Here is a 25,058-nt window from a genome sequence, read left to right as displayed (position 1 = left end):
CGTCGTAGAAAAGAACACCATGCCATCTTTATGTACAAATTAATTAACAACCATTCATGTAATACTATTCCTGTCACATTTAATCGGGACTTTCATGGTTACAATACAAGATCGAGAAATAACGTTCGAAAATCCAGTGCCACAAGATGATGGGGTCATTGGTCGTCAGTTAACTTTAGCGCAGATGTATGGAATGGTTTAGACATCTCACTAAGAAATGCAAACTCACTGCCTGCCTTCAAACGTGGCCTGTCTAAATTTAATTTTGAATTTTAATTTACCTTACTAGTATTACTCTTAGTTAATACTTTGTGATTAGTATTTTTAATTAGTTCTTAGATTTAGTTTTAGTTATTTGTTTTTTATTTGTAATTTATCTTTGTATTAGTATTTAATTTAAGAGGACCCTCCTGTAAACCACTTTTGTGACGCTGGCATCCTCATTAAAGATTATAGTATAAGCAATCATAATAAAGAAGAAAAGAGAAAAATTGAAAACGATAAAGATGGAAGTGGAGAATTCCCAGCCTTCTTGTAACTGCGGGGAAAGTTGCAGTGGCAGGCACACCACGTTCTTGCCATAATACCAGTCACCAAAGTATCGCATTCCAGACAAGGGAAGGAATGCCATAATGCCTCCCACCAGCCAGATAACTGCGCACATAATACGGGTCTGCCTTGGTGTAATTTTTGCAAACGTGTAAGGAAACACAATGTTCTTGAGCCTGTCCCATGCAATCAGAGAAATCATCATAACAGACACCTCGCTTGAAAGGACAGACATGGCGCCATTGAAATGGCAAAACCAGCCGGTGCGCCACTCATAGTCGTGCAGGTAGTATTCCCCTGACCATTGCAGGTCTTTTATACCTATAATGATGAGGTAAATACCCATGATGCCGTCTGAAATACCAAGATTTACCAACATAATAGACTGGACCATATTGTTATCAGGGAAGAAATATTGCCACCCAACTACAAACACAGACCCAAGAAAGGAGAGAAGGCCGACAACCCAAAGACTTCTCCTTGGAGCAAGGTTGCGGAACATGGAGTGACAGCTTGCGAAGTTATCATTGAAGGCAAATTCGCAATCGGCATCCTGCCTGAAAAGATCAAGGTGGCAGCACATCAGGTTGGTGTCCAGAGTTCTGGAATTAGAAAAAAAAGAGGGAATTAGAAAGGGTACATCGTTAGAACAATGAGAGCAAAATAATAAAGATTATCGAAAACAATCGGCAAGAAAATGATGATCTATGTTGAGGCAAAGATAATTGATGAGTATTTTTTCATAAATTAATAGCAATTAGAGAGTCTTGCGAAGCACACCCTAGGCAATTGTAATTAATATCTAAATGTGGCTTCATATCATTTCAGTATTGGAATTGATAGAAGATATTGGCATGAATGAAAATTTATCGATCAACTGAACCATAACAGTCTGAAGGAAAAAAAATTATTAAAATGGTTGCATCACCCACATTACAATTTGAAAATAATTTTTATTTGAAAGGTAATTCAGACAACATCCGCCCCAAATCTCCTATTGAGCCGTCGAGTTAAATTATTATAATGGAGTATTACACTCTGATAATGTGCGGCAGAAGCCCAAAAAAGCCTATGGGGAGCTCAGCCATCAGGTTGTAGTGCATGAACCTGCAAGTTTAAAATAGAAGGTGAAAATGAAGTTAGATTATAATAAATTGTATATCTCTTTTTCTCAAGCCTTTCCTTTGACTTTAACAAAATTAAACATTATACCCAATTAACTATAATACTCTAAATTAACTTCACACCTGCATCTTATCCGATTGCAATACATGCGGCTTTATTGTAGGTACCGTGATAAAGAACTGCCATTTGCAGTGAACTTACAAAAATCGCAGTTCCCGGGCATGACTGAAAGTCGTGCTGGTGACATTTTGTATTTTATTGCCAAAGATACTTCTGTAAAAAGTAATAACATAATTATTAACTAGCAGATGGTAATCAGGGTCTTGCATTGTCTGATTCTTAAAAATTACACCTGAAGTTGCCGTCGGAACTATCATAGTTCTCCACTATGTTTGTTTGCTTTTTTGATAATATCCACCTTTGCTCAATAAAACCATGTTTATAGCAAGCCACCCTTTTTTTCGTCAAGAAAGCAGATAGTAATAAAATTTCGCTGTTGAGCATTACAATTTACACCACGCCTGTTGGAGATCATGTTAACATTTTCAAAAAATAATTCCATATTGTGCATCTTTCTGTTATGTACATTTTCATCTTTTAAAACAATTTAAGAAATTATTTCGTATGTTTTCAGCTGTACTCACAGGCCCTTGAGGTCCTTAACGCCCTCGAAAATCTTGTCAGGCAAAGCCTCGATTCTGTTCTCCGAGAGATGTCTGAAACAGGTGAGGGGGAATTTTAAATTAATATACAAGTAACATAGAATAACTAGGCATGGCATATCTAATTTAAACAGCAAAACTGTTATCAAAACTATATCACAATTATATAGATCTGGTGACAAAGATTGTGATCCATTTATCATACAGGCTAGTACAAATAGAGGGTACTAACTATATTTACTAAGGTGTTCCCTATTATGGCTCCTGATTTTCTATTCCAACTAACATCTGTACAAGTTAATTCCCTCAGAAAATTAATCGCATGGCCGTTTTAATCGAAACCTTTGCCCTCAAAATCAAAATTTATAGACTCGGCTAAATTGGAGCCATTTTTTCTTCGTTCAAAAAAGCTCTTTTCCTTTCAAGTTAACTTTATCATTGCGGCTCTATAATCTGAAGACAAATATAAACAGAAATCTCAGTGCACTTGAGCCGTTTATCGCTTAAACGTTAAAAAGAAAAACCTTGCTAATATGTGATAATCATGCACCTCTTTGGGTATTACCTCTCTCCATATAAATATGGTTAATTTGTAGACATTTCCATGTCAACTATTATTCACTGAATGAGTTTTTTTCAAAATTCATATGAATGGGCTGGTTCTAAAATATGCTTTAGATTGCAACAGATCATAATGAAAAATTACCATTTAAAATCTAAATGTACTTACAACTCGAACAACTCCACTAAGCCCTGGAATTGATCTTCATGAAGCCTCTCAATTTTGTTGTAGTCCATTTTCCTGAAAAAGCGCGGTGCAGATGTTAGACTGAAATACACACATAAAGGGATATCTTTAAATCTACTTTTGTCTTAATTATCTTCTTAATTTACTGCAGTACAATTAACTCCCAGGTTTGATATTTGAATATCATAGAAAAAAAGAAAACATTAGACCTACATGTAACTTTAATGCTCTCATGTCAGAGAAACTTTAGAGTTTATTACCAGAAACCTCTGCTTGAGGTCTGGCCCGGGTTGTTCAAAGCTGGGTTAAGGTAACTCAGGGTTAGTGTGAGATTTGATTTCAGGTCTGAAAGCTTTAAGAGAAAATTCAGTTCAAATCTTTTTGCTTCCAATTTGATCATTGGATGTTCTAAAAAGAATAGTGAAAATTTTCCCTAAAAGACTCTTGGACAAAGAAATAAAGAAACCTGAATTAAAATTCAATCCTGGGTTAGGGCTAATCGACCTTTGAACAATTGGGCCCTGTGGTGTTTAAAGCTGAATTTGAAAAATCGTAAGTAGTCTATTGCCCATTTTTACAAAATTATATTATTTGGGTTGCTTTAGGATCTAAGTCCACAAATTCTTAGCTTCTGTCACAAAAAATAATTCCAAGACAAATTTTTAGCTGCTTAAAATATATAGGAAATGTAAATTGTCATAAACTAGGAAGCTGATTTCTTCACTTCTTGTTGTAATCGCAAGGTAACTCTCGAAGATAATTTTTGATTTATCTTAACTCAAGGAGAATATCACTTACAGAAATTTTACAGCTGTAATATTTTTAAAGATGTATGGCGGTAGATATCCAATTTCATTACTTGACAAATCCCTAAAATATATTAACAACCATAGCTACAAATCTATAATCATGAAATTACCAATATTGATTCATAGAATAAAATCTTCAAGTACCTCAATTTTTCTCACCTAAGCACATCAACGTGATGTAGCATTCTAAAATTCGTTTAAACAGCTTTACAAAAATTGACCATGAAATCGTCATGACAGCGAGACAAAAAGTGATCCATAGAGCTTTTTACTAATCCTTACGTAGGAGAATGATCCAGGGGTAGTGGGTGTTCTTTTCTTTTGCTCTCCTCATAATAAATCACCTGTTTTAGCGTACTTTCATCTGGCAACTTATTTAGTTTTAGCACGAAAACTGTGCTGTTTTAGTAACAAAACATGAGCGCTCGCAAATTTCGATTTATACACACGTCAGACCTTTCAATTTTACCTTACATGTTTCTGTTAACTGAACATGGCCACGCAGCTTTGAGAAATGTACTCTTGGAAAAATTCATTGACCTCTTTTCGCATTTTTCTTTTGTTGAATGATTAATCTACTCACAGATATTCCAGACTGGAAAGGCTGTTGAAAATTCCATCTGGTAGAGTCTTCAATTTGTTGTTTGACAGATAGCTAATAGGAATGACAAGACAAGAAAGTGCGTCTTAATTCACAATATTATTTGAAATTCGTTAACAAAAAGACATACAGACAATGGTCATTAAGAATAATGAAGGAAATGAAAGTAATAGTGTACAAGCAATGTGCGTAATATAATAAAGAGAAAGGAACAGTTAATGCAGTGCAATCGCCATGGCTGACTCGCTAATTTTACAGAAAAGGAATAGCCACTTGACAAGTTGAAATTTGATCGCACCCTAAGCACTGCTATCTGAGGCTGGTAGAAGCTGATTATCTCTCCTATTCCAGTGAATTACTCAGTAAAGAAATCATCGAGCCCGTGCTTTGTGCAGACACCTAACTAGTTCACAACAGAAAACTATTTAATGACTAGACACGATCTATGGCACGCATTGATTTCGTTGCTGTATGACTGAAAATCTTCTATTCTGCTTATCAGAACAACAATGACGACACAGTTCGAGATGGTTCAATTGGTTTCTTTCCGTTTTTAGTGCTGAAGGCAATATCAGAAAAATTTGAAAATGGAAATATCTCCTCTAATCTCGTATAATTATTGACGCAATAATAAGGTTACTAGATTATTATTATCAATATAATCACACGAGCAGGCTTCTTTTGGAAGGGAGGTGACATTAAATGCTAATAATCATCCCTTAACCGCTGTTACAGAGCTAAATAGCTAAAAAGCGTCTGCATGTAACTTACAGTTCCTTCAGTCTTTTTAGATCTTGGAATAATTCGGGAGGCAATTCAGTGAAGTTGTTGTCTTGCAACCATCTGCGTTGAAGAAGAGAAATCTACTTAGTTTTAATTGAGAAGTTTACAAATTACTAGTCTATTGGCTATATATTAGTGTATGAGCGATAAGAGAAAAATAGAAATAAAATGTAAAAAAATAAAAGAATGGCAGAATAAAAACCAAAACACACTTATTTCTAATAACTGTATCGTCGAAACACAATAAAACAAATAATTACATGTGTCTAGTCATAATCACAACAAAATGCAATGTCATTCGAAGCAATGCAATACGATAAGATTCTACGTAGTTATTCAACGAGTGGGAGGGCTGAACTAAAAATTATTCGCTCGAGAGCATGGCGCACTTAGGAGTGGGACGGATTATATGATGTAACAAAATTTTAGAAGGACAACATCAACAAACCGATAATGTTTCTCAAGCTGATGCAGTGTTAAGAATTAATCTTCACTTTACCTCAATTCTTCAATTTTTTATCAACTTGGAGCAATGATTTTCATCAGAAGATATATTGATAAAACTTTTCCAGAGAAATTCTTTGACAAAAGAGGTCTCGCTTGAGTGCAGTGAGAATTTAAACCTTTCCTAACTTTTAAAATCCGACTGATTTCGAAGAGTTATCAGTGTTTTCCTATTATCTGATTCTGTATCATTGCACAGTATGAGTCACAAAAAAGAATTTAATACATTGAGATCCTGTAGTGGGAAATTATAAATTGCGTAACTTTGTTTCTACGAGTAGCAATGCCTTCAAAAACATTATTTTCGCATTCACTTACAGTTCCTCTAAATATGCCATTTTTTTGAAGGTGCTTCCATTTAATTCTTTCATGTCGTTGTCATTCAGGCGTCTGCGTTATTTATCATATGAACTGATTAATAGAGTTAAGATACGCCTGGGCTCAGTTGTTCGAAGGCCAATTAATACTAACCCAGGGTTAACTTTCAATCTACGTTTCTTTATTTATCAGTTCAAAAGCATTTTTGAGAAAAAATTTCCAGTTTTTTTTCAGAACATTCAATCATCAAATTGATCATCAAAAAGATTGAAACTGAATTTTCTTTCAAAGCTTTCAGATCTGAAATCATATTTCACACTAACCCTGGGGTATCTTAACCCAGCTTTGAACAATAAATAAATTATAGGATGGTGACTCGGAACATGGAATCTGATGAACTTGTCAAGGTTTCTCTGTAACACCTTGACTAGTATCAATATAAAACAAAGACACTTAAGGGGTTTTAGATCTATTCTGCCGCAAAAGAGGCACATCTTAGCCGCACTTCAAGAAAGATTTGAAAATATTTTAGGTATCATTAAATCTGTTAAATTCCTTGTTCCTCTGGACATGCGAAATTGGTACGCAGGTGATAACAGGTATGAAATTTGAGTTTTATCAGCAAGTGTGAGGGTTGACCGCGACACTCCGTTGTGTGTGATTTGTTCTTTTAGAGCAGAGTATGAGATCAAATGAGCAGAATTTTTTTTTCACCTTTGAACTTTACATATCTTATGTTCTTAAACAAAGTATACGACTCACTGGTCGGTAATCCTGAGTTTAAAAAATCGTAACGACAAATAAATGTTACTCACAAGAATCTCAATCCTGTGTTCCTGTCGAAGATTCCGGGTGGAAGGTTGTGCAATTGCATCTCAGACAAGTACCTATTGATACAGTCCACATACATAAGTGTTGCATAACGTACAAAGAGCAGCAATACCGTACCAAATCACTTATTAAAATTTAATTGTAACTTGAGGCAATAACTATCTTTTTGTAATCATTGCGATTTCATCTCAATTTTTTTCCTTAATACGGTGTAAGACGAGTTATCTCCTTAAAAAATAAACGGTAAAACAAAGTGCGTGAACTAAATAATTCAAGTGAGTTTAGCATTTTTTTTAAGGGGGGGGGATAAATTAAGTTTTTTACGAAGCTATGACCTTCATTTGAAGTCCATTGAAATTCACAGTGAATATTATGTTTTTAAGTTACTTAATTTTCATGATCGTCTGGGCCATAAGACCTTTTAATCATGTGTCTTCTAGTAGAAGACATTTAAAGATTTAATTTTGAATATATTATGAATTACAAACGCCCTTTGAAGATTAATAAAGGAGCACATTCATAGAAACACATTCAAAGAAAGTGTTTCAAACAATGGCAGTAGCGAGGGAACCCAGGCAAATTCGTAACGAAACAAAAAAAATTAAGATTTCCTTTCCTCCATTGTTTTTACGTTACCTTGCGATATTTTGAGATGTTTTTACCTTAACAAGATAGCCTGCTATGTCAATAACAAGATATTATTCGTGATATTAGATACATATGCAAATTTTGCTGCTGGGAGCAAGTTATTCCCTAACATCTTGAACCTTAACTATGCTTTTTAACTGAGAAACAAAAAAAATTGTTGATAAGGCTTGATACCTTCGTTTTAATTCTTTGTTTGTTATTTTCTTATTCTGATAAAACACATTTACACCGACAAAATCATCGACTACCTGTAGAAGTGGCGACTTAATATTTAAAAATTTTGATGTCATCATCATGTTTCTTTTCGAAGCCACTTTATCGTCTGTGAAAGCGGAGAATGGGATCAATGTAATCTTTACTTCCGGTGTTGCCTGTCCTCTAGAAGACGAACGGCTAAGTATTGTGGCAACCAAGACATGAAAAATTTGAAACTAGCCTGAACCATCTAGAGAATGAATCAGTCAGCGATAAAAAATGTCACGACTTTGCTAAGCTTCCCTTCAAAAAGACTGAATATATGCTGATTTTACATGTACTACTACATTTACTGAAAACAGAAAAAAATTAGGATGGTTTTTCCAAATTATAACAAAAGTTATGTCAAAAATAATACTTAGAGCTAGAGACGTCATCTAAAATGGCGTGTCTTCTAGATTGTTTTAATCTTTCATCAAAAATTCTTGGCTTGTCTAAGAAAAAAGACTCAGAAAATTTACGTGTCAGCCAGTTATTAACTAGAAAGACTAATTATCATTGTAATGCTTTATTGCTACTTTTATAACAAAAAATTATACTTACAGGTATTGCAAGTTGATATTTGTACTGAAAACATCTGACTGCAATTCCTTCAACGGGTTACCAGACAAGTAACTACAATTTCAAGAACAAAATCAGGTAAAGTGCATTGATAAATAATAATGATAATGGTAATAATAATAACCATGATAATAGCAATAATAATTTTTAAGGGTTTTAACACTTCAAAGCTAGCAACCACTAAAGGAGAAAGATATTACACCCAAAAATATTTGTGATTAAGGTTAGACTGCGCATGTGTGAAAGAGAGTAGCGTGTCAGCAAGTGGTGAAAGTACCGGACCCGGTGGTCTGAGTTGGAGGCCACGCCCAAGATACTCGTGGGATATTATTGTTCCCCCAGTTCCAATCAGTGACTGTGTTCTCTAAACGAACGGATAGTCTCCGTCCAGTCAGTAGGATTTCCCACCTCTCTGGGTTTCCTCTATTCCTTGTTTACCTTGCCCTTTTAAATTTATAACTTTGGGATTGTCATATGGGCTATTTATTTAGGACTATGTCATTCCCCAGGAGCCCATTACTTCTTTGCTCTTTCTTTTTCTGTTTTAATCGTGACTTCCTAACTTATGCATTTACACCAAATTACGGTCTGATGGTGAACAGCGCATTCTTTGACACATCAAACGCACAGTCTCAATTTGCGCTGAAATTCAAATCCAAATGCAATTCAGTCCGTTCAAACAATGCTTAAAATGTTATTTACAAGGCTATAAGATTTTGATTACTGTAAATGCTGTGTTTTCAGAGTTCAAACAAATTTCGTATGGGTGCAAATTTTATCCAAGCCAACATGAACAAACTCATATCATAGTTACGTGGTACAAAATTGTTGCTTGGTTTTTCTGGTTATCTCACACTTATCCCTCATTATGCTGTAAATAAATACAATAACATCCCCTACTAACAGAAATGACAGATCACGGTTGTTTCTAAAAATGCCTGACGCCAAATTCTTTAGCTTGTTTTCGTCAAGAGTCCTATTATAAGAAAACATATCAAGGTACTGATTAATGTAAAGCTTCAAGATGATGAAAGACCCAAATTTTTCCAAGTATTAAAGCTTTATACAAGAACAACAATAACAATATCAACCCCGATACAAACTTTTTTATTCAAATGTACATGATATCTATTATAGTGATTTTTATCTTAGTCTAGTTTTCTCCCATACTGTGTTAAAGAGAAAAAACATGCAAAAAGGAAAAAAAAACTCAAAAAAGCAATAAAAAAGGAAAAACATCATTGGCATCCCTCTGCACAAACGGAAAGACAAAACAACAAATAAGCAGGGAAACAAGATAAAAAAAAGTAACAGCCCTGGTAACCCTGTGTACAATAGGGATAAAAGAGGGGGGTGGAGAGAGAGAGTGGAGGCTAATTTGAAACATTATTTCTTATATTACCAATTATATTCTATTCATGAGAGTCTCCGATAAGTTTATTTAATTTTTAATGATTCTCTTTTACAATAAACACCTTATTTCTTGTAGAAATTAGAATACTCATGCACTATTTCGTCACAATATATTTATTTGCGTGGTTTATGTCGTTGATTTGAGCTTGATTTTTCTTAACACAAGTTATAGATATATATTGGGCCACAGCCCCGCTTTCGCCATAATTCGGCGAAATGCCTTGAATCCACAACTATGGAGAAACAATTTCTACTTATTTCTGTCTATTCCAAGTAACTGGACTTTCTATCCGCACAGAGTAGTTCATTTCAGCTTCTGACCATTTTCTCGCAAACGGTCTACTTTGCAATAAAGTCTCGCTTCATAATAAATCAATGTTTTTCTCGAGTACGGTTTAGACAATGAACCTGACCTTGCAACTGAATACCATCTTGTGACATTATCTGAATAATTGTCCCCAAATTCAAAACCCTTCGTGTAAATCACATTCGAAAAAAAAACTTTGTTTAACTTTATTCCAATCCTTCGCAGGTGCTTTCAAGAAAAAAAATCGTGTGTAAAGAAAGCACCACACACTCTATAGGAAGAAAGAGCTGAGTAAATTTATAATTTGACTGAACTATAGGCAGTTTTGTTGTTCATCCCCAGACCCGAAGGAGGCCAGGAAAATGGTGAGGAAGAAACTGATGACGGGATACTTTTCCGTCGATTGGATAGGGTATCAAACATGACCTCTGATGAAAAGTAACTACACAGTTTCAATCACAAAGAACCAGTCTCCGAAGGGTTGTCAACATTCCACCGTAATCCAGTTTAATTTCTTTAAATAGGGCTGTCAAGTTCAAGTATTAAGAAACTTCCGCTCCGACGCCGCCAATGGAAAAGTAATTCAATTAAAAACAAACAAACGCCCAAAAACAAAACAAACATTAAAAACAAAAACCCTAAAGCAGTCCTTCATCGATATAGAGTATTTTGGATCGTGTAAGCTCTCTCAATTTATTAAATTTTCAGAGAAATTTCCTACTGCCGGTCATTCAGTGGTTTGAGAACCTTGACCGGCTACCGATCAGATGATGACAACGCGAACCAAAAGCAACTTTACAATTATCGACAAAAGATAGTTTCATTATAAGCTTAAATCGGAAAATCCCCGAAACTTTTTTTTAATCATATTTGCTTCCCTTTTGTGCCCGTTTCATGTATTTTTTTCTTTAAAGATCGTGTGCTCGTTAGTTTGTTTTTAATAATCTCAATTTTTGTTTTAAAAAGACTCCACTTCAATTATTGCCTATTTCAATAATATTGCAGTCTTAAGTCCGTGAATATGAAAATTTTTGGTAGGACAAAAAGTAATTTCGTCAATAAAATGTCGTTTGCGGCACATACTTAAGCAGCCATTTCAAATCCTTGTTTACTCAATCGAAACTACGTGACCACACGGCTAAAAAGGTCTATTGCTAAGGCAGAAACAAGGAGAGAAGTAAGTCCTAAGGTGCTGTGCGTAAAAACATCCCGCGTGGTATAACGGCATTAACACCAAATTAAAATTTAACTTTGTATGGTATTTTACATAATACGTGTCATTGTACACACCATGATTACTATGGAGGGCGTAAACTGGAAACAGTGACGCCTGAATTATCTAATCTTTTAATAAAACATCGAACCCATTTTTACGCTGTATCTTAGTTTCTGGGTTATTTTTCTTATTTTTTTAAATTTTTTTTAATGTTTCGTTCAAACCCAAATTTTGACAGGTCTGGACATTTTATGGCGAAAATAAACATTTAGGGGGAGGAGAAGTGCTGGTGGCACATTCTGTTCAGCAGTGGTCAAAACAAGGGAGACTTGGATCCGAGTGTACTGCACATCAGCATTAGAAATAACATTAACGTTCGAGAATAAGGACTTTTCGATCATTTGGAGATAAAACATTAATTCTATGTTCGGTAGATTTGGATTTAAGTCACCTTTTGCATAAATTAAGCAGGGTATAAACTTACAGGTTTCCCAGCCAGGTGTTTCTACTAAAAATGTCTGATGGTAATTCCTCCAACTGGTTGTTGTCCAACGTCCTTGCAAAAAAACATTAAAAGGGGGTGTTAATTACATCGTACATATGAAAGAAGGTCAGGATCCGCAAAAGCTGCCTGCAAATAAACATAAAGTATCAAAGAACCGATGCTTTCTTTTCGATTTTCCATATTTGAGTTTGCGACAAGGAAACGTGCTATTTTGTAGAACAAAATGACTTTGGAGGTTTTTTTAATTTAAAGCATTGAAAACAATCGAACACTTTAAAATTCCTCACTACTCCCTCCCTCGCCTCTGATCACCCATTGTTGTAATACATAGGGCTTTACGATACAAACTGACTTGTAGTGTAGACCACATCATAAGCCAGCCCATATTTATTTTTTGCAGGATGGGGGCTAGGGAAGGAAAAGATACCAAAAGAAGTTTGAAATATAAAAATATTGAACTAATATTACAGAATGTCTGGAATACACAGACCTTGGCAAACGACTGATTGATGCGCAGCCCAGTCTAGTTTCAATACAAGAAATTCAGGTTTTTTCACATGCGCAGAGGTGGACTTTCATGATTTTTTTCTCCTTCCAAACTGAAGTATTCTCTAGTAGAACGTCATTGCTTAAACTTTTTTCAACATCCCAAGTGGTATACGACGGTAAACCAATGTAAAGTGTCGTATATGGCTTAGCTTTTCACCTCGGGGAGCAAAGAGAGACGCGCCATCGGCGCTTGTAATCGTTGTAGGGTGAGAAGAGTTAAAATCATCTGTTTGTGCTGTATTATCTCACTGTTTTCGTATATATTACGGGTACGTTTCGGTGGTCGGGTACGATTAAAACCAAGGGAAAAACATGTTCCAGCTTCGCAAATTATTGAAGGTTGGGCAAACCACGACTCTTTGTACCGCTGAAGACTATATATTCCTTATTTTCAAACAAGTTTTGTGCTTTTTCGGTCGTGGATCTTATTTGGATTTCAACCAAGGGCTTTGTTTCCTTTTTTCACGTTTCACGATGAGAAATTGACAAGATTGAATGTTCGAAAAAATAAAGGACTCAAATGCGAGGTAAAGAGCTGTTTGACGCGAAATGTTGCAAGGAAGTCCCCGTTTAACGGAAAACATAATAAAACTTTCTTTACATTTATGACCGCAAGAATTCTCTCTCTAAGAACAAAGCAATTTATCTGGTTCAATGTTGTACACAGTTCTTATCCCCTAAATATTCTAGCCACCCCTCAAAGACTTTAAAAATATGGACATTTCGGCAAGACAAGAAGTAATTTCGTCCATAAGATGTCGTCTGCAGCACATACTTAAGCAGCCATTTCAAATCCTTGTTTTCTCATTCCAAACTACGTGACCACACAGCTAAAAAGGCTTATTGCTAAGGCAGAAAGAGAGGTCAAAACGAGAAGAGAGGTAGGTCCAAGGCTACTACGTAAAAACATCCCGCGTGATACAACGGTATTAACACCAAACAAGACGATCTAATATCGTAAGTCGGGCTACAGGTAGACGCACCGTTACAAGTGTTAACCATTCACGGTGCGCAGTGGTTCTAAAAGAAATACAGAGGTACCATGGTCCTGGTTTGTGGGCGTGGAGTAAAATTTTCCCACCCCTGAGAGACACCAATTCTACAACAACACACTGTCACGTATTTTTGGTGCAATACCTTGACAGATATCACAGAGGCTGCTGCTGTGGACCTTTTGAGGCTGAACAGCCCAAGAGGTACTAAACCCGCTCTTTTCAACCTCTAAAAGCTATGATGAGCACCTCAGTCCCTTTCTAACAAAGCGTAGTCAGAACGGGTCAATTTTCGGTGTTTGTTCAAGCGTTAAATATTCAACTTTGTCTAGACAAACTGTCGCGCTTCATCATTTACAATTATGGGAAATCCGTACTTTCAAGCACCGACTTTAATTTGAACGCGTGAGAGGGCTAAATAAACGACATTAAACAGAATTTGGCGGAAAATAAATCTAGATTAAAAGTAGTACGTACGTGCAGAAACATAAACACGATAAATTGACGGTATGGACACAAACTTGCATGTTTCACGCTTGAACGAATACGTAAAAGCTGAATACTGTAAACAAAAATACTCCTTGTAGCACGTTTCAAATTTCGAAAATCTTTACTTGTTAACGTTTCCAGAAAGCTTTTAAAACGGCAGCTGGCTGTTATTTTGAACCCTGAACAAATGTTTTTCGGTCACTCTGTACACATTTTCTGTTCTCTGATAACTCATTTGATTTCTGGTTTTATTCTAGTGAGACCTTCGCTAAATCATTTGATTATTTTGCTATTTTGAGTTCGCGGAACGAGCCGTTTCGAAATATACGCTCATTACACGAGCCATCTTTTAGAGTGGGTCTACCGCGAACGGTGTGTGGGTCTGTATGCCTGAGCGTAGAAAAGATGACACCATTCGCTAAGATATTCGACAAATCTGCCATGTTCAACATGGTGGAAAGAAGCTCTATTACGTGTCTGCGGTATTCCCCATTGCACGTGACTGAGCTCTGTAAAGAAACACGAGGGTAAACCTATAGTCGGTCGCCCGTCTAATTAAAATTTAACTTTGCAACACAAAGCCTATAACACACTAGATTTTTTTCTTTTTAACACGCTGAGTTCCTTTGTTTCCTTGACACGCTGGCTTGCCTTTTTACAACCCAGCCTAATTTGTCACTTGTGTTTGTCAAGTGTATTACTAACAAAATATAAGCGAAAATGAAGAAGATCTCCTGTCTTACTCGAAAGTTGTAATAATAGAGGAAACACTCACGACAAATCACTTTCCCTCAAGATTTTCAGAAGGAATTCAGTGAGTACGACGAGTTTCACAAGGTCCTGAGGAGCTCAGTTTGAACACATGAATTACTTTTTTAAAAGTTAATCCTTACCTCGTAAAATATAAATCCTTTTCACCTCACGCAGTTAATTAACCCTGTACTGAATATTTGTGAATCCTTTAGCAACAGATTACCGGCTCCATGTCTCCTTAACGACGCGGTCGCTGTTTGTCACTCTATGCAAGTTGACATTTTTTAAATGAATGACCGCTACTTAGCCGGCGCAAAACGAACCTTTCCGAGCGAAGCCGCGTACTATTCATTATTATATACATACTGAGATTTACGCGCCAAAATTCATCGAGATAAAGATAGTCTCTTCGCACTAGAAAAGCCAGCTGATTGGTCATACGATTATCATTGTTTTGACTAGTGAACAAAACCGTGTCGCTTACTCGCCGCTCCTCTTGACTGACAAATAGCACATTTATTAGAGCTTGAGCGCATTTTTCTTTAGGAAGATGGCTTCAAATCAGACCAACCGTTTTCAGAGCATAGAATAATCAATAGAAGAGTTCACAGACGGACAGGAAAATGAAAACACCAAGAAAAAGACAAAAGAATATGTTGCTCTGTTCCATGAATTTCTTGTTTTGAAAAGAGAGACGAGACAAATGGACGAATGACTCCTCAAGCGCTGAGCACGTTTCTCAGCGAGTTCTTTATAACTGTTCGCAAAAAGAAGACTAGGAATACGAGCTTAGTTCCCTAATGGCATTCCTCGCCAGCTTTAAGCGCCATTCGAAGAAAAATAAACTATGGACTTTGCTTTATGAGAGACGTTCAGTTTGGGCAAACTCGGAGAGCACTTCAGTCAAAGCAAAGGGATCTAAAACAGAAAGGCATGGGCACCAAGCCCAATGCTTCTGCTGCTTTAAGTGAGGAAGATATTCAAGTTCTGTTTGAAAAGGATCTCTTGGAAAGTTCCACGGCAGAAGCGCTTTTAAACAGGGTGTGGTTCAACGACACAATCCATTTCGGGTTACGAGGTTACAAGGAGACTAGAGAAATGAAAACCGACGATGCACCGTTTTATTTGGCTGTAAGCAATGTAAAATCTGGCTCCGGCAAACCTCGGCTCAAAAAAACTCCAGTCGGTGGAAATAAGCTTAATACCTTAATGAAAACAGTGGCACAGAAAGCCGGACTCGGGCCAAACTTCAAAAACCTCTGCGGCAGAAATACTATGATTCAAACTTTAGTGAACAACGACGTGCCGCCAACTGATATTAGAGTGGTTTAGCACTCAAGTTTGATCAACTTCAACATGAAGTAAGTTTAATTTATTGATGAATTAATTCACGATAAAATTAAGAGCACCCATTCTTCGAGTTTTTATCCATGGTTTAAGAAATGTATCAAAGAAAAGCCCTCACGTTGTTTAAAGCCACGCTAAAGTACAAAAGGTAACTGAGCCCTAAAATCTTCGATCGCTTACTAACGATCTTGTTTCCCTGTAGAAATCTAGAATAAATATAATGGTAAATTTTCACAACTTCACCGAATAAAACAAAGAAAGGGACCTGGTTATCCTGGAAATGAGCTCTGAAATCATTCCAAACAACATTATCTCGCATATAAGTGCAAACTTAACCCAAATCCTAGGCGTTTTGATCACGACGGGAAAACCAGCGAGATGACGTCCCGAACTTAATGGGGAGAACGGCAATGCTAACACCGAACGTCGAAATAGAGTCATGTCCAGGTTATCCGCGCGCTTTCCCGTTCTGAAATGACGTTCCCGTCCTCTTCCTAAATCACTCTATTATGCAACTGTCAGGACACAAAAACGTTCAAAGTATCACTAACTACTTTACCGTCTCACAGAAACAACAGTTGAACATGTCTCACACTCTCACCGGACTAAGTTTGGGAGAAATAGCTCCCAAGTCTCCCTCTTCTATTCCGGAGAAAAGAAAGCACGAGTTTGACGAACTCGCTTACCCAACAAGCAAGCAGCAAAGCAGTCCCTTACTCTTTTTTCGGGTGCTGTTATAAGCGGAGGACATATTAGTGTGGCAATTAACACTTTAAATCAATCGCCCACACTTTCAGTACGAGAGCAAAACTCATAAAAGAATTAAACTTCTTAATTCGGATTCTGACTAGTGCTTGTCAATTCAAGCATGCGGGTTCTGATAAGCAACAAAAAATGAATTCTCGGGTTTTAACTTCTGTATTCCAAATTTTGAACTTCCGTAGAACTCTTTCGACATATTTTCAGGATGTCTTATTTTATTCTAACTAGCTCTACCTTTTAACGGTATTTTTGCTCGATAATTTAAATGTAAAGTTTTTACAAGGAAGCCATTTCAGTGCAACTCTCGAGCTGTGAGGCAGTTGTTTTCCTTTGAAAGAAAATATAGATATGTTTATCTCTGAGTTCTGTTCGCTTATGAATCCCGGTACGCATATATTAATTAAGTTATTTCATGGTTAGTTCACTTGCACGATTTTTATTCACTCGTTGTGAATAAAAATCGTACACACTCACTTACCATGAGACAACCTATATTTGTACGCCGATCTTGGCATCTTACGAGCTCTTAGTCTTTAGCACTGCGGTATATACCTTGCAGAACGCAACTGTAACGCAAGGATAATTAAAATTAACATGGTCGAAGGTACTAACGAGCCTTCTTTTTTAGTTCGCAAAGTGAGCAAACTTAAAGAATCAAACTCCTCTGGACCCTGTGCGTGTATTCAATTCCTTTTGGTTTCCATAGTTAGGTCATTACACTACAACACGTTTACACGCGCAAAGGAACAAGCAAACGCCTCTTAGTCGTTCATTATCAAGTTTCAAAACGCATTCACAGAGTCATAAATTCTCATACTTTATAACTGGCGGAAAAGATTTAGAATCCCTGGCGGAAGATTATTTTTGGCGCCAGACCAGAAGAGAAAGATGATCAACTAGACGACTACGGTTCTGACAGCAGCGATGAAACTAATCAGGAAATTGACTCCGATGATGAATTTGACTTTTCAAATTGTGATACATCTGAGCGATAGAAAGTGCAGGCATTTGCGGCCAAAACATGTGGATGTGCACTAGGAGATAAAGGAGATCCATGCAGCTCTACTAACAAAATTGAAGTCATCTTCGATTGCCGAAACAAACTTGTGGAACTTTCCTCGACTGAACTCGATCTGGTACTTAATTTTGGGAATGATCCACCAGGCCATAAACTGTGACCGGGTCAGCAACGCGGGAAGAGCAGAGAAAATGAGGCAGCGAACAAGGATGCCTTTCCTTCTTCACAGCCACCGAATCTGCCTGAAAACTTTTCTTTTTATGCATCGTCTCCACAAGACCAGATTCTACAGTCGCGTTAAACATAATCGGGTTAGCGGACTATCGCTTCCTACTCACGGCAACAAGTCTTGACGTCTACCTAGCTCCGCTTTCAGTGCTGAAACTATTAAACGGGTGGTAAAGTTCATCATGAACGTCGCCGAAGACCAAGCTTTTTTACTTCCAGGACGTGTTCCTGGCCTCAAAAGAACTGACAAGGAACTGCTGCCAACCTCCATGACAAAATCTCGTCTTTGGAAAAAGTGCGTAGAGACTAGCAAGGCGAGCGTTCAGTGCCACATTAGTACGAGTCCAACGTCTACGGCTGATGTATCAGTACAAAACGACCACTACAACGTGACTACCGAGCTCCGAAAGCAGATATTGAACTGAAGTAGCCAAGCAGTTGACAGCACTGAAGTGTCTTCATCAGCATGAGCCGGAGCCTGCTTCTTTGCCGTTACTTGATGATGATTCGGACTTCCCAACATTGGATTCCGAAGCAGTCGCATCTCTGGTGAGTTTCGATAGCAGCCCCTTGGTCAAGACGTACAAGGAAACAGCCCCATCCAGTAAAGAACCTACTGAGTCTTAGCGTCCCATCCTGCGTACACTGCATAAAATCTACCAAGAAAGCCCGTCGCCCGTGTTTCCTGACAAAATGGCTCCAACAAGATCACCTCTGCAGCCTGCTGACCAGGACGTCGTCCATTAGTGTTACGCAGCCACGTTCCAACGGATGAGCAGCGAACCAAAGTAACTACAATTGTAGCGAAGGGAACTGATATGTATCCAGCGCCCTTGCTTCTGTTGATGTTCTCTTTACGGGCGGCGAGATGGCAAGGTGCAACGGATCAGGAACTAAAGGTTTCCACCGGTTTGACAGCGGAAAATTAGGCTTTCTTGTGTCCGTTTTACAAAGAAAGTTTGACTCGCCTTTTTTTAGTGAGCAATGGAATCAGATTACCCCCTCGCATTAATACGAAATGTAGAGGAAAGAGGAGGACTCTTATTCACATACTTAAGAAAACTAATTGGTTTCGAAAACACAAAGATGGTACAATTAGTCTATCCTTTCCCAAAAAAAATTATGGGTCGGCTAATTGAGTTAGCCATTTTCAACAAAATTTCGTTCTAATTTATTTTAAATTTGGCTAATCTTAGCATATAAACTCTACTAATTATGGAGAGGCTAAAGAAGGCATAAAACAGACTAGAAAATCATTTATCTGCCCAAAGTAATGCATTTACAAACAGGTTAGGTGACGACAGTCAAAGGAATAAAGTTTCGCAAATAGACAGTCAGTTAATAAAAAAAGTATATTAGATATTTACTTTTATATAATAAGCTCAGTTATGCACGCACTCCGACTGGTTCTCACTTATAATCTATTGGAGGACAGACATATAGATGACGTCATCATTAAAACTTTTTTCGGTATATTTTAATTCTTTTTTATATAAAACAAATAGATTCCAAGTTGCCGTGCGTCTGTTCAGTGACACACTCGGCTGCGCCTTGTGTGCCAATTTTTTGTTCTTACCACATTTTGACGTCATCTGTGATCTATTACTAAACAGACGCACGGCAACTTGGAATCTATTTGTTAAATCTTGTTCTCTCCTTCGGATAAAAAAAAAAAAGAATGGCGTTCTCGTGGTGAGAGGGAATCGAGCCCCACACTGCCGATTTAGAGAGCGCAAGCGCTACCACTGCACCACACGGAATGATGGCTAACAAATTTCATGGTGCCGTTGGATTAGTTCAAATGCACTTTATCGAGCGCGACTGTAATTTAGGACGTTTCGTGTTCTATTTTAGATATATTCCCTTATGGAATACCAATTTTCAAGAAATAGAGTTTCTTTCCCGGATCTTATATTGCCCGTATCCCCATATTCACTTTATCAGAAATATAACCGGCAGTAATTAAATTCAATTTCGGTTACAGGGGCCCGGATATCTCCAGAAAAACTTTACAAATCCGTAAGACTTCGTGAGTCATTTATCACCATAATATATTGAGGTAAATTTATGGCATAACGTAATATTGTTTCATAGAAGCTTGAAGAGAAATTAAGGGTGTATGACATATTTTTAAATAAATAGTTGTTACACTTCAAGTGTTTTGACTGGCTCATTTAAACTGGGCTCTCACTTTTTGACTAGGCTACAGGTGTCACAGGGCTGATTTTTTTTTGCTTTTTTGTCATCTCTGCGTGCAAAGAAGAATAATCAGAAGAAAACTGAAACAAAGACATGACCACTGAACTGCATAGAAGAATATTGTTGATTTGATAACTAGACTAGTTAGGGAAGAGGAGAAGGGTCTAAGGGGGAAATTCCCTCTTCGAATGTTTCCTTTAACACATTCTCGTATAAATTTTTCTTTAACGATCCATTTAGCGAACGAATTTTCCTAAACCAATGCATGTTTCAAATGAAAATGTGCTAATGCAGCTTTATTAGGATATAACCCAAATATGCGATATCAACCATGCATTCAAACGTCTGCTTTGAAGGTTGGATTCCATGCGTTGCTCTAACACCAATATTAAAAAAGACTCCAAACTTACAGCGTCCCCAGCCTGGTATTTTTACTGAAAATGCTTGATGGTAAATTCTTCAACTGGTTTTTGTTCAACTGCCTATTAAAAATAAATGAATGTATTTTCAATTGCATGGTATACGACAGCAAAGTTCAGAGAATAAGAGTGGCCTAAAAAAAGCTATTACTTCTGTTCTCATGCTCTGATAGAAAGGCCTAAAACAAATCCACAATTATTACAAAATAATTTGTATATGGGTTCGCCATATTTTTCCTTTTTTTTCTTTTTAAATTTTTTGTCCCTTCGTCCAAAAGAGAATATTTAGAGGAAAATTGAAACATAGACCTGAGTACTGAACCACATAGAATATTCTTGACTTGTTAATGAGGCTATTCAAGGAAGAGGGAAAGGTTTCAAAGGGCGAAATTCTACCTCAAAATAATTCCGTTAACAAATTTCCTTACAAATGTTTCTTTGATAATCTATTTCGCGAACAAATTTTCCTGAACTAATGCATGTTTAAAAGGACATTTCATAGTCCAAGTGTTAATGCGGATGCAGCCATGCGGCCACTCCAGATGGGTATTGCTACTGAAAATGCCTGATGGTAAATTCCTCAGCTGGTTGTTGTTCAACAACCTATCAAAACTAAAGTTAGTGTATTTTCAATTGCATGGTATACGACAACAAAGTTCAAGGAATAAGAGTGCTCGAAAAAGAGTTGTCACCTCTCTTCTCCAAAAAAACAAAAGACAAACAAAACAAAAAACCAAAGCAGGTGAAAGCTTGGCATTCCCCTGTGCAAACAAGCAAACAGAAACAAACGAACAGGGAAAGGTGTGGGTACCGATTTGTATCCGGTTCACGTGACATTTTCCAATCATGATCTACTCACGAGAGTTTCCAATTAGTTTATTTAATTTATAAGTATTCTATTTTTAACAAAGATATCTTTTTTCTTGTAGGAAAAGAAAGACTCAAGTATTTTTTACGCTCATAATTTGTCACTTTATAATTTAAGCGTTATTTATTTGCTTGATTTATCTCGTTTCTTTTAGCCCATGCTCCAACGAAATGCCTTGAATCCACGGCAAGGTAGAAAAGATTGCTGATTCTTTTTGTCTATTCTCAGTAACCGGGCTTTATATCATCCGCAAGCAGAGGAGCTCGTTTCAGCTTCTGACAATTGTTCATCAACAATCATCTTTGCAGCAAAGCCTCGTTTCATAATCTATAAATATTTTTCACGGGTATAGTCTAAACGTGTCACCTGACCTTAGAACCGAGTAGTATCTTGTGATATTATCAAACTTATTTTCCCCAAATCCAATTGCTCTACGCCGATGTTTGAATGTAATTGTATTCCAGAAAAGAGCACACCTTGTAACTAATAGACTGTTCCTACATATACTCGTGGGTGCCTCCAAGAAAAAAAAAATTCGTGCGTAAGCCGTTTTTAAAAAAACACAACCACACACTGCATAACAATAAATCGATTAAACTGTTATTTCCTCTCGTAAGTCGAAGGAGGCAAGTACAATAAAATGAGCGTTATTTAATTGAGTACTAAACATGGCTTCTGATAAAATGTATTTGCAAAAAGTCATTACAAAGAATCAAACGCCGAAGTGTGTCAGTATTTTTCCTGCAATCCAACTAAGAGAGGGTGTCAGTAGCTCAAAATTCGTTTTCACCCCAACTTTCATATTTTGTAGCCCAATATGTCTTAAAAATTGTGGTGCACCATTTTTTGTGAAAATATATTTCAGTTTTCGAGAAATGACTTTTCTCGTTCGATCGCTAAAAAATATGTAAATTTTTACCGTAAATATTACCCGAGTTGTGTGACCTCGTGTCATGAATATACTTGACCTTCGGTATTTCTGTCAAAGTAATCCTTTCTTTTATCATCTAAACTTAATCCCATGTCATTGCTGAAGCTGGCAAAGGAATATTTATTTTTTGGTAAATACTTTTGTACGACATACTTTTCCCATGTCGAAAAGTAGCATAACAAAATCTACTGAGCTTCTAGCTTTAAAAAATACAAAAGGATGGTTATAAAATCACTGTAAATATTTAATTGTGTATGTGTGTTGTTCCATCTTGAGACGAACTCAAAGTCCGGCAAAATTTACTTGCCAGCGACTATGAAATATACATGGTGTGCCCACTTGTCGCCACCGTTTACTGTCATAAATTACTACAGTAACATTATAACCATCCTTTTGTCTTTTAAAAGCTTGAAGCTCAGTAGATTCTGCTTTTTCTAAATAACTCGACGGCTCGAATGTTACATTTACTATTATTATTTTTTTCCTGTTTTGCTTTTGTTTTAAATGGCTTGTTCAGGTAATAAACTTTAATTTATTGAAAAGAAATCGCCGATGCAAAGTCATTCACAACGACATTCAGAGAGAGTTTTTGTTACAAAACTTTTGTTTGAGGCTACTTTCATATTCCATTTTACATCATATCTTACACTTTTCTGTTCATAAAACTTTCTTTACATTTATGAACGCAATAATCCTCTCTATAAAAACAAAGCAATTTATCTGGTTCAATGTTGTACACATTTCTCATTTCCTAAATATTCCAGCCACCCCTCAGAGACTTTAAAAATATTTTACACCCAAAAGGCTTGGAAAAAGGACACAATGGAAACAAACCTAATATAAGCGCTCGAAATAATGGATATCAGCACGGAGAAGAACCTTTTTCCTCATTGCCTGGTTTTTTTTCCCATCACAAATCAGTATCGGGATTATTGTTTGTGACACTCCACGGATTTCAGGGAATAAGGTGAACGCACGCACACGACACGTTATAACACGCTCGCGCCCCAAGAGCATAACACACTTGCCGTGCAGATATGCACATAAAAACAGTTGATTCTGGAAAGTATGTTGGTAGCCATTTTTCATATCTGGTCAACGCGGTAGAGCTTTGAATCTATAACTCGCTAGTTTTTTTTTTTTTAAACACGCTAAGTTCCTTTGTTTCCTCAACACGCTAACTTATCTTTTACAACCCAGCTTAATTTGTCACTTGTGTTTGTCAAGTATGTTACTAACAGAATACAAGCGAAAATGAAGCCTGCTCGCCGCTCCTCTTGACCGACAAATTGCACATTTCTAAGAGCTTAGGCGCACTTTTCTTTTTTTTTAAGAAAGATGGCTTAAAATCAGATTAACAGTTTTCAGAGCCTAGATTTATCAGTAGAAGAGTTCATAGACGGACAGAAAATGAGAACACTAAGAAAAAGACTAAACAATATGTTACTCTGTTCCATGAATTTCTTGTTTTGAAAGGTAAGACGAGGCGAATGAACGAATGACCCCTCAAGCGCTGAACAAGTTTAGTTCCTTCTGACGGTTCGCAAAAAGGAAGACAACTAGGAATACGAGTGTTATTCCTTAAGGGCATTTTTCGCTAGCTTTTAGCGCCATTTGAAGAAAAAAAAAACTATGGACTTTGCCCTATGACGAAAAACACCAAAAAAAAAAAAACCAAACAAAAAACACGACGTTGCTCTGTTCCATGAATTTCTTGTTTTGAAAGGCAAGACGAGACGAATGGACGAATGACTCCTCAAGCGCTGAACAAGTTTCTCAGCGAGTTCCTTATAACGGTTCACAAAAAAGAACACAACGAGGAAAACGAGCCTAATTCCCTAAGGACTTTCTACGCCAGTTTTCAGCGCCATTCGAAGAAAAATATGATATGGACTTTGCCTTATGAAAAACGTCCAGTTCGAGCAAACTCGGAAAGCGCCTTAATCAAAGCAAAGGGATCTAAAACGGAAAGGTATGGGCAACAAGCCTAATGCTTCTGCTGCTTTAAGTGAGGAAGATATTCAAGTTCTGTTTGAAAAGGATCTCTTGGGAAGTTCCAAGGCAGAAGCGCTTTTAAACACTGTATGGCTCAACAACATAATCCATTTTAAGTTACTAGGCTGCAGGGAGCATAGACAAATGTTCAAGGGGAGACGTAAAACTTTTTCAAAACTTCTACAGGGCAGGAGTACCTCGAATTCAATGAAAGACAAACCAAATTCGTTCAAGAAACGATCCACGGAATGTAAGAGCCATTGCACCGAAAATGTTTGCTGTGCCGAACAACCAGAAATGTCCAGTAAAAGCCTACAAAGTCTACGCAGAAAAGCGACCCGCGGAAATGGAAATCAACGATGCACCGTTTACTTTGACAGTACTCAATGTAAAATCTGGCAACAACGACGTACCGCCAACTGCTATTATGCAACTGCCAGGACACAAAAACGTTCAAAGTATCACTCGGTACTCTACCGTCTCACAGAAACAACAGTTGAATAGGACTCACACTCTCACTGGAATGAGTTTGAGAAAAATAACTCCCCAGTCTGGCTCTTCTATTCCGGAAAAAAGAAAGCACGAGTTTGACGAACTCACTTATCCAACATTTCGTCCAACTTTTTCTCAGCAAAGCAAGCAAGCAGCACAGCAGCCCGTTTCTCTTTTTTTC

General features: G+C 37.0%; 1 protein-coding gene and 1 pseudogene across 1 annotated transcript; one reads left to right on the top strand and one right to left on the bottom strand.

The window, feature by feature from the left end:
• Positions 1 to 391: 391 nt before the first annotated feature.
• Positions 392 to 24,646, bottom strand: LOC136280779 (relaxin receptor 1-like). Its single transcript, XM_066166475.1, has 15 exons — positions 24,606 to 24,646; positions 20,583 to 20,654; positions 11,815 to 11,886; positions 9,299 to 9,370; positions 8,377 to 8,448; positions 6,915 to 6,986; positions 6,100 to 6,171; positions 5,266 to 5,337; positions 4,477 to 4,548; positions 3,883 to 3,954; positions 3,067 to 3,138; positions 2,319 to 2,390; positions 1,876 to 1,947; positions 1,585 to 1,656; positions 392 to 1,151 (listed from the first exon to the last, which is right to left on the bottom strand). Exons 1-15 carry the CDS (start codon positions 24,644 to 24,646, stop codon positions 392 to 394), a joined length of 1,737 nt encoding a protein of 578 aa, XP_066022572.1.
• On the top strand, positions 15,552 to 18,398 carry LOC136281095 (uncharacterized; annotated as a pseudogene).
• Positions 24,647 to 25,058: the final 412 nt, after the last annotated feature.

The sequence above is a fragment of the Pocillopora verrucosa genome, chromosome 5 (assembly GCF_036669915.1).
Source record: "Pocillopora verrucosa isolate sample1 chromosome 5, ASM3666991v2, whole genome shotgun sequence".
Classification (NCBI taxonomy): domain Eukaryota; kingdom Metazoa; phylum Cnidaria; class Anthozoa; order Scleractinia; family Pocilloporidae; genus Pocillopora; species Pocillopora verrucosa.
The sequence above is the reverse complement of the archived record's forward strand: the minus strand, read 5'-3'. Positions and strand labels throughout refer to the sequence as shown.

Excerpts from the sequence above, each read along its gene's own strand:
- LOC136280779 (XM_066166475.1), bottom strand. The coding sequence starts at position 24,646 with ATGGCTCTTACATTCCGTGGATCGTTTCTTGAACGAATTTG. Across the intron at positions 8,449-9,298 it reads AACCGTGATCTGTCATTTCT|TTACTTGTCTGGTAACCCGT; the intron begins GTTAGTAGGGGA and ends TTGAAATTGTAG. Across the intron at positions 1,948-2,318 it reads GTTAAGGACCTCAAGGGCCT|AAGTATCTTTGGCAATAAAA; the intron begins GTGAGTACAGCT and ends TACTTTTTACAG.